This window comes from Chrysochloris asiatica, unplaced genomic scaffold (assembly GCF_000296735.1).
Source record: "Chrysochloris asiatica unplaced genomic scaffold, ChrAsi1.0 scaffold00190, whole genome shotgun sequence".
NCBI classification, from domain to species: Eukaryota; Metazoa; Chordata; class Mammalia; order Afrosoricida; family Chrysochloridae; genus Chrysochloris; species Chrysochloris asiatica.
In genome coordinates, this window is record NW_006408708.1 from 5,167,305 (window position 1) to 5,177,874 (window position 10,570).

The following is a 10,570-nucleotide window of genomic DNA, read 5'->3' on the forward strand; positions in this document are numbered from 1 at the left end:
ACTTCTTATTAGCAGTCTGGTCACATCTCGTTCCCATTAAGAGTATTCCGTTTTCTTTGTCTAAAGTGTTGAGTGGTTATGAATAGTAAGGATAGACTATCTGTAATTATTTTTTAATTATTAATGGTTTTGTTAGATCCTTTCACTTTTACATTACAGTTCTGTTAATGTAAGTTAAATCAAAATGTACTTCAGTTTCCAAGCTGTTCCCCAATGTATTTTTCATTCTTTCATAACATTACTTCAGATTCTATGAGATGTCTATGAGAAAGCAAGCCTTTCTGCACTCACCCTCACCATGCTAATAAATCCAGGGACTGAATTTATTGTACAAATCTAACCACCATAGCATTAGTCATCATTGAATTCCTCAATTCCCAATAGTGCCCAATGCTAGAGTCACAGTATCTTTGTCATTTGATCTTTAAGCTGAATGGGGGAGCACCTATTATATTTACTATCCCCAAGTGATGTAGATAGGAACATTCTCAATCAGTTAAAAACTAATAGGACTATAAGCAAGAGAGAGAGAAAAATGAGTAAGTTAGAAAGGAACAGATAACAGAAGAAACTAATGCCCAGGGTTTGTGGTCCAGCTAAGTACCTTGAATAGTAGTTTAATCAGAAGTAATACTCTAGTACCATGCCTTAGGAAGATAATGACATTTGTGTGGGGTGGGGTGGGGAACTTCCCTGGAGAGATGAAAAAAAGATCCACCTTTTAATCAATTTTTCCATCACCAGCCAAATGGCACTTTTTGATGGTGCATTATTCCCTCAGAGAAATAGTCCTAGCTTGTATTTTCTAAGAGGCCTGGTTTCAGATCTAGTAATAAGCAACTAATACAAATTCAAATAATAGCCCTTGTCAGCAAAAAGAAAAAGATGAGAGAATGGGTGAGATTTTTTATTTTTTAAATACACACAACACATAGCCCCAGGGATTTCTTCTATCGTTACAGATGGTGACTTCTGAACAGAAATGGTTACTAGATGTGTGAGGAGAGATGGGAAACCTAGTGAAGAGCGATTTTCTAGGTAGTGGCAGTCACCATCAAGAAACCGACTAAGGGACCTAGATGTTATCAAGAAGTATACCGTTAACACACACTGCACCGAACACAAATGCTACTAAAAATGACTGGATAAATTATGCAGAGGGATTTCTGGATTTCTTTCAAGTAATTAAGTTTCGATCTCTTGCATTTATTTTCGTTCCAGGAAGCGCAGGGCGCCACGAATTGCAAAAGTCGTCATTGATTGTTCCAATGCTTTAAGTTTGATTTCGTGACTGGACTTAACTTTGGGAAAAGGTAAATACACAGACCAAGGAAATCTACGGCTATGAAAAACAACAGTTTCACTAGGGCAAGTAGACACAGCTCGGTGTCTGCTAGTGGACCATCCAGGAGATAGAGATCAACACTACCTCACTGCCTCCCTATCCGGAATGGCACACTGGATAGGGAGGGGAGACACGCGCCCGCGCGCGTTTCAGGGTATTAGCACTTGTGTGTCTGCGTGCGTGCGTGTGTGAATGTCTCTCTGTGTGAGTGCGTCTGTGAGTAAATGTATCAATTCGCGTCCTCGCGCTCGGGAGAGTGCGGAGTTGGATATGGAAGATTTACTCTTTCCCTTGTGCAGATTATAATTTCTTAGAGTCTGTTGTATTTGCTCGTAAAATTGACTTTACTCTAGTGGGTTCAGTTAGCCGTCTCCTCAGGTGGGTTCCTGGCCACACTCTGCTTCAACAAAACCCCCCAGGATGTGAAGGTGTCCAGAAGTCCCCGAAGGCGAAGGCGGCGCCCCCGCATCCCTCTCCTTCTATTCTGCTTTCTTTGAAACTGAGCACTGTTCTCTTCGTACCACCAGGATGAGGAAAACCCTCGACGGGCTTTCCTCATCCCACCCCCAATCTATGAGTCGTGCCCAGACGCTTTCTTCCATCCAAAACGACCCAGAGAGAGAGAGAGCCAAGAGACCAGTTCGGCGACTGCAGGCCCTTCGCTGAAGTGGGTGTATCTTTCTATCCCCAAGTGTCTGAGCGCGTCTGCGGAAGCATCAGTAGCCGCTTGTCTCCGACCCCTTTAGCCCTGTCCCTCCCTGGTGACAAGAGCGGGAGATTGCGATCCTGGACTTGCATATAGACCAACCTGGAAACTGCTAGATGCAGAGATTTCTGCAGACTGCTTGCACTGAAAATCTGAGAGTGAGAGAGAGTTATCCAGGAAGGCACTGAGAGGAGGTTTAAAGAGTGCATGGCATCCTTGGGCAAAAGAGGGTCTCTTTCTAACCTCTAGGAGAGTACAGTTGCGGGAGGGGGGCTCATGGGGAAGTTAGAGACAAACACAAAGGTCGTGCTTGGAAAGATGTTTGAGTAAAATGTACCCATCCCTCTTTGAATATCCTGGTGTGGCGCTGTAGGATAAACACTGGACTGCAAGGTCTGTTTGAATTGCAAGGTTGGTGGTTCAAATTCCTTGGAAACCTTATACAAGCTCGCTATGAGTCGGAATCACCGGAAAGTACTTAACAACAACATTCTCAGGACTTAATTAGCTCAGAAGTCCCCACATTCTTCACAGTTTTTGTACTTGGTTTTGCTGCAAGCTTCCTGGGATCCCAGAAGATGACCTTTTGGAGATAATTCCCTCTTTCCTCTTATTTTCTGCATTATGGAAGTCTTGGGGATGATAATCCCTGCCCCCACCCCACTTCCAACTTCCGTACCAAGCCACAGAGTCTATGGAGGATGAGGGGGGCCCTTCTGTTCAGAATCTAGAGCAGTTAACTGATCTCTGTGAAACCTCTATAACCTGAAGACGGGATGGGTAATTTCTACTTCTCATCTTGTCTTCCCCAAACCCTGTTGACAGAAAGATTGAAATAGAATGCAAATAGATCAGAGCTGATCTTTATGGAATTTTTCTTGCAGTCCAACTCCATTCTGTGTTTGAAATACAAAGAAATCACACTTCCCTTAATAGATTAAATTTTAATACAACACATTAGGTCCGGTAAAATATGAATGCACTCCTTAAAATTTTAATCAGAAATTAGGACCCAGAAACAGGGAAGGAGACAGTAATTTTTCCCCCTTAGGATGGCTGCAGGCATGGGCTGATTTCAGGATGGGGGGCACCTGCTGGACAGACATCACAGTCAGGGCACCAACACTGGTAGAGCTACCAATGATTCCTCTTAACTCAGAGGGCAGCTGGTCACATCTGTCCCTTTCTGGAAGTGGATGGGAAAGAACTATCCTCAAAGAGGCTTGATGAGAAGAAAAGCACATCCTGTGTAGTCAGAGAGTTAAACTGTGCTTCAATTTCTTTGCTTTAAAAATGCTCACTTTTCTGTTTTCAGTTTACCAAGGAGGTTTGTAACTATGCACAGGCACCCATGCACATAGGTGTTTGAGCATGGAAATTTATATTAAGGTCATGTGAAGTAGGCTGTGGGTACTGGACCATTCTCTTCCACCCATTGAGTTTAGATGGCCCCTACCCTGGGGAACAGACGTCTTCCTTACTCTGAGAGTGGTTTCCACACTTGCTGGAGCACTTTTCAGCATTGCCTGTGGGCAAAACTGAAATGGATTTTATTGATATCACCATAAGGACGTTGGTATTCTGGATACCCATGGAAGGAGAGATTGCAGAATGGCAAGTGCTGGTGATGAAGGAAGAACTGCATTTTCCTTCGAATGCAATGCAGGCAATACTGTTCATTTTTCACTTTGATTGGGAAAAAGAGAATTTTAGCTCTGTGACTTGATTTCTAAAAATGTATGTGTTTTCCAGTGTGAAGGGACTAATAGGCAAATAAACTCTTGGATTACTCTACAACTGCATATTACTTTAGCAGCTTGATTATTAGAATACAAAGGCTTCCTTTTTCTTGTCCGGTACTAGGACTATTACAGAGATGAGAGATTAAAAAGCTACATTAAAATTAATTTAATTACACCTAAATTTTAGTCATCAAGAAAACATTCTTTTGGGAGTTCCCTTGTTTGAAATAGTTTTAGTCAATAAATTCAATATCAAACAAAGTTTGTTCAGTTATTTTAACAGTGCCCTCTTTATTTCATAAATTTATTATGCTACCTTATTTGTCATATGAAGTGGTGACAAGTGTTTAGCATTTTGGAGATCAGTTGTCAGTTACTATTAAAATCAAGATTAACTCACATTAACGATATGCATTTCTCAATACTCCCAGGTGACAACCTACATTAAAACAACTATTACACGTAATTAAGCTCAATGAAGGGGGAGGGGAAAGTGAGTGTTTAAAACACCCCAAATATTTGATTTTCCAATCCAAGTTCAGCAGGCTGCTGCCACAATAATGCTTGGGAAACTCCTCAGGGTTGCTTTCCAGTTTACATCTAATTAGGCACCTAATGAAAGAGAAGATTTTTTTTCCCCATGTGGTTTGTCTCCTTGATATTTTTATGCCTTTATTTATACACATAATCACACTAGTTAGGAAGTGCAATACCCAAAAGTTTTTCTTGTAATTCACTTGATATTATAATCTGGAGGAACTAGGTAAGAGGAGAAGACATTTGATTTACTGTTATTTTTTTTCCTCCACTCTCCATTTGGCCTGCTGGTCCAATACAATAATGATAGAAAACATACCCAAAATATTTTTATGATTTTTTACGTGGCTTCAGAGATGCTCAACAGTTTATACTAATTAGACCATCCAAAGGCTTTGGAAGATTAAGCAAATTGGACAACCCTTGTTAATTAGGGCATAATTTGAAGTTTGAAATTATATCACTGCTGAAGTAGTCTAATTAGTATGACGATATGTTAATAGACCAGCGAGACACAGTGGCAGTGGAGTTTGGTTTGGATCTCTTGAAGGCTTGCAAGGAAATCTTCCTTCCTCTACTGACATCAATAAAATATTTCTATAGACTTCATTCAGCCTTTTCACGATGGCATACAATTTATAGTACATACAATGCATTAGCCCATAGTGCTGCTCAATTTTTTCACTGTTATGAAAACTAATAAATTCGTCAAGCTGAATTAAGCATACAAATCAGATGAGGCATAGCAGATTACACGGTGAAGCACGGTGTCTCCCGAGTCTAAATGAAATTTCAATCTAATAATTCCTTCCTGGCCCAGTCATAATTTGTTTAGAGATGTTGTTCTACTTCTTTCAAAGCGCTATTCGCAGTATAATTAAATGATACTCAAGCTTTTAACTTTGATTTATTTCATTTCTTGAAGCTTGAGACAGTGAGAGCTGTACATTGTCATTTTTATTTTTTTTTATTTCCTTGAAAATTAGCTGGGCTGTTGTTGCGGTACAAATTAAACACCTAAGCACTTACTTAAAGCGGCCAGCACAAGCCACATGTCAACAGCCCCCTCTTCCAGCTTCGTGTCCAGACTTCTTCATACTCACATTCGGGGATACTGCTCATAGGATTCCCTTTCAGCTGCTATCATTTATTATTTTCCTTCCAAACAGGGCAAGAGAAAGGCAAGCCCGGGAGCAGTGCAAGAAAGCGCAATTGGGTTAAGGACCATGGATAGAGCCTGTGGCTTCTTCCCCCTCCCATCCCACCCCCCCACCCCCCCGTCCCACACACAGAGGAGACTTCCTAGGACATTGCCCTCCTAACTTGAACCCGCTATCCTTGAGGACAGGGATGGAGAACACGACACTCCCCAACTCGCGGCCAGGGCGTTGACCACTCTAGGGTTCCCCTTTGCCACTCTTGTTGTTCGGTTTTTGTCCCAGAGTGTGCCAGAACCTCTCAGGCTTGCCTCCTGCTTCCGCACCTGCTCTCCTTCCCCAGACGCCATGCCTGCACCTGCGCCCGGCCACTCCGTCCCGTTCCGGCTAAGCGAAGACTCTTGCGTCCAGGTCGCGGGCTTTCTCACACTAGTCTTGTCCCGCTCCATCCGCACTCTGAGAAGGAGACTGATCAGCCCCCAACACCACGGGATGTAGAGAAAAAACCAGAGTGGGGAAGAGGTGCGTGTGTGTAGAAGAGATTGTCATTCTTTTGCAGAGTGCTGTGTTCACTTGTAAGAAAAGTGCCCCGCACTGGGACAAAAGTGCAAGCAAAGTGTGAGCTAAAAATAGGCGCTCTCTGAACTGTGGAAATAAAGTGTGGCTTGTGCCAACCCTCTTCACCCCCATGTTTGTGTGTGTGTGTATTGGAGGGGGGAATGATATTCTGCAGCACATGCGCTCTGTGATCTCTGGCCTTCTCCCCTCCCACTGTTAGTTAGTTGCCCCTTCCCCCTTTGATTGTGGCTAATGAGGAATAATAAGTCTCGTGTCAAGGTTTGCCAGTGGATCCGCCCAAGATCCAACTCACACTCTGTACTGGATATTGAGAAGTACAGGAAGAAGTAGAGGAGGAGTTGGAGGAGCAGGATCTAGAAGAAGAGAAAAGGGGGTGAGAGAAGTGAGTGTGAGTGTGTGTGGGTTATTCAGGGGGGAGGAGTCGCATGCGCAAAGGCGACCCGAGCGGGCTCTGCGGCTGTCCAATCCGCTGAGAGCTGCTAGAAATCGAGTGAGAGAAAGCCCCGCAGTCTCGTCGACCCTATGTCTCTCAGGCACGCGACACCCGACAGTCCGAGGGGGGGCGGAACCGAAAGCCAACTGCCGCGCGTATTAGGCTGGGCGTGTAGAGCAACGTGGAAGAGCGGTTGGGCTTCAGCGTCCGTGCTTTTCGCAATTGACAGAAGCTTAGGATCAGGGTCACTGGAGCTGCTGGGAGGGGCAAGCCAAATTGGAGGGTGGGAGCTGGAAATAAGCGGGAAGCAGAAGGAGGGGGAGGAGGACACCAGGTAGGTAATAGACTCTCCAAGTAGTCTAAGAAAAAACCTGTCCCAGGCTGGTTTGGATCACAACTTTACATGGGAGTTTCTTTTCTTGGAGAGACTAGGACTGGGCAGAAGAAGCGAGAGGGACGGAATACTGGCCACTTAGGTTGGAAGTGCCAGGCTGCTGGAGAGAGAACCTGGAAGGTTGGGTGGGGTTGAGCGCCAGTGTAAGTGGGAGCAGCGGGGCGCCAGGGAGGGGCCACACATCAGAGCGTGGGCGGGGGTGAGGAGGGGAGACTGGGGGCGCGGCGGGGAAGCGGTAGGCGGGGGCCGAGAGTGCAGAAGGGATTGAAGCCTGGGGAAATCCAAGAGGGAGAAGGGGCGACTGGAGAAACCCGGTAGGAGCGGCGCTTCCTGGCAGGGGAGGGAGTAGGCGCACCGGAGGGAGGGAGGAGGGCGGGGGGCGTGGGGGTAGGAGCGGGGAGAGGGGATTATAACACGGCGGCCGCGAGGCACAGGGCAGTTTAGGGCGGTGAGGTCTGCAACCAGAGCCAAACTAAAGAGGGCATCAGCTCATACCAACACCAGAGGCAGCCGAGAAGCGCACAGCCGGGGCTTGGCGCGCACAGTCGGGAAGCTGCGGCGAGTAAGCGCAACTTCGCTTAGCCCTTCTCAGCTTAGGCTCCCGTCGCGTGTTTCTCCAGAGGGTCTTGTCAGCGGGTGCCGGTGCGCTTTGGACAAGCGCGCGGGCAGTCGGGAAGATGATGATGATGTCGCTTAACAGTAAGCAGGCATTCAGCATGCCGCACGGCGGCAGCCTGCACGTGGAGCCCAAGTACTCGGCACTTCACAGTGCCTCTCCCGGCTCCTCTGCGCCCGCGGCGCCCTCGGCCAGCTCCCCTAACAGCTCCAGCAATGCTGGCGGCAGTGGCGGCGGCGGCGGCGGCCGGAGCAGCAGCGTCAGTAGCAGCGGGAGCAGCGGTGGCAGCGGGGGCTCCGAGGCGATGCGGAGAGCGTGTCTTCCCACCCCACCGGTGCGTATTTCTGCATAATCACCGCTTAAAGGCACATTTTGACAGCCCCCTTTATCTGCTTGATGTTTTTTTCATGTCTGCACAGCAAATCATCCCACACCTCCAACCAATTTCCCCCCTCTCCCTCTTATGTATTCAGTGGGTCTTGCCTTTCATATTAATTTTTATGACCTGGGATGTTGCTTGTGCGCGTGTTGTGTTGTGTTTGTATCTGTGGGCTCACTTTCCTCCTCCTCCAGCACTCTCGGCTTCTCTCCGTGGCTTCCCTCCTCTTCTCACCTCCAATTTTCAGGATTATTATTACTATTATAATTTTAACGTACTGGGAATGTTGTAGGAGCTGCAGCGGTGTCAAGCGCCAGGCCGGAGCTTCCGGGAGAGCACGCACAATTCCCTGCTGAGCGTAATGTGTGCCTTTTACTTGCAATTGCAGAGCAATATATTCGGCGGGCTGGATGAGAGTCTGCTGGCCCGCGCCGAGGCTCTGGCGGCCGTGGACATCGTCTCCCAAAGCAAGAGCCATCACCACCATCCGCCTCACCACAGCCCCTTCAAGCCGGACGCCACCTACCACACGATGAACACCATCCCGTGCACATCAGCAGCTTCCTCATCTTCGGTGCCCATCTCGCACCCGTCCGCGCTGGCGGGCACACACCACCACCATCACCATCACCACCATCACCACCAGCAACCGCACCAGGCACTCGAGGGTGAGCTGTTGGAGCACCTGAGCCCCGGGCTGGCCCTGGGCGCCATGGCGGGCCCCGACGGCGCCGTAGTGTCCACACCGGCCCACGCGCCGCACATGGCCACCATGAACCCCATGCACCAAGCAGCCCTCAGCATGGCCCACGCTCACGGGTTGCCCTCGCACATGGGCTGCATGAGCGACGTGGATGCCGACCCGCGGGACCTGGAGGCGTTCGCAGAGCGGTTCAAGCAGCGACGCATCAAGCTTGGGGTGACCCAGGCCGACGTGGGATCTGCGCTGGCTAACCTCAAGATCCCCGGCGTGGGCTCGCTTAGTCAGAGTACCATCTGTAGGTTCGAGTCCCTTACACTGTCCCACAATAACATGATCGCTCTCAAACCCATCCTGCAGGCGTGGCTCGAGGAGGCCGAGAAGTCCCACCGCGAGAAGCTCACCAAACCGGAGCTCTTCAACGGCGCAGAGAAAAAGCGCAAGCGCACGTCCATTGCTGCGCCAGAAAAACGTTCGCTTGAAGCCTACTTTGCCATCCAGCCGCGGCCCTCCTCCGAGAAAATCGCTGCGATAGCAGAGAAACTGGACCTTAAGAAAAACGTGGTGCGCGTCTGGTTCTGCAACCAAAGGCAGAAACAAAAAAGGATGAAATATTCTGCAGGCATTTAGGAGATCCTGGACCTCTCCAGGGACTGGCCCCTCCGCGTCCTTTCTTTTCCCTCCCTCTCTCTCCTGCCTTTTTCCTTTCCATTTTTGGCGACCAGGAACAATTCCGGAAAATGTGAATCCAGAGAAAGTTGAGGGTTGGAGAGGAAGAGAACGAGTGAGCATCCGCCCGAGCGCAGCCAAAATGTGACAAGGTTTCTGAAAGGGGGGGGAACCCCCACAAAAACAAAGCAAAACAAACAAACAAAAAAAACCACTAGCTTTTGAGCTAGTTGTAGGGAAGTTATCCTTCTCAACCCCACCGGGAAAAGACATCTTGGCTTCTTCAGAGGGAGCCTGGAGCTGGCTGTTTGCAGGAAGGCAGACGATACAGCTTTTTAAAAGGCCCCAAGAATGATCAAGTAAGATTTGTTTTTATTCTTAAAGACATCACCCTTGTTCAAGTTTAAAAGTACACTTTGCAGCTATTTTTCAGAAATAGAAATTGATTCAGAACTGAAACTTTAAACTAGAGTTGATGCTTAATGTGATAAAAGAGACATCTCTAAAGTATTTTGAATTTTAAAAAAGATGGCAGATTTTCTGCATTTACACTGTATATGATATACATACATATATAAATATATATATATTTTTATTGTGGTTCTTAGCCCTGTTTTCCTTCTCTGAAGTGTTAATGCTTAAGAAAGGAATTGCGCCTGCTGTGTTCACTGATCTTCATAGCTATTATTAGATTATTGCCGAACAACCCTCTGTAAATTATTAATTTATCTCTCTAGCAACTTAATTTTGTGCACATTCTAATTAAACTTCTTTAATCTTAAAATATGGGGCATATGTATGGTTACTGAACTTCAGAAAAATTATGTTTGACGAGTTTCCTGAATTTTTACAAATTTTCTCTTACACTGGGTTCCTTTTGGCCCATTTGTATATTATCACTTTGAATGAAGACTGTTATATCTTTGTTTTTACTGGTAATGTTCTGGTTTGTGAGTCAACACTCAGTAATGAACGTCTTATTGGTGCAGACCTAATTCACTGTCTCAAGTATTGTTTACTTCGTTACATATTTAATGGGGATTCCCACATTGTCCCCACTACATACACACTTTCTCACCCATCCTTACACACATGCACACATCTCTATTGGGAGAGAAGCAGTTGGAAACATGACAATAGTCCTATAATTCGTCATTTTCTACCTTTGGGTGCATTTGCCATTTGGTGTTTGCCATTCAAGAGCCTAAGATTTTACCAAAATATTTCAACCTTCCAATTTTCAATTGCTTTGTTTGATATACTTTAACATTCACAAGAATCTTTTGTTTTTCCCTTTTGGAGTTTTGTAGAAA

General features: G+C 46.5%; 1 protein-coding gene across 2 annotated transcripts; it reads left to right on the forward strand.

Annotated features, from left to right (window-relative positions):
- Positions 1-7,570: 7,570 nt before the first annotated feature.
- POU4F2 (POU class 4 homeobox 2) lies at positions 7,571-9,218 on the forward strand. 2 transcript variants are annotated; one of them, XM_006872280.1, is made up of 3 exons: positions 7,577-7,663; positions 7,802-7,839; positions 8,267-9,218. In XM_006872280.1, the coding sequence occupies exons 1-3, from the start codon at positions 7,577-7,579 to the stop codon at positions 9,216-9,218; spliced, it is 1,077 nt and encodes a 358-aa protein (XP_006872342.1). The 2 variants fall into 2 exon arrangements, with proteins under 2 accessions (XP_006872341.1, XP_006872342.1); XM_006872279.1 differs by having other exon boundaries at positions 7,571-7,843; positions 8,277-9,218.
- Positions 9,219-10,570: the final 1,352 nt, after the last annotated feature.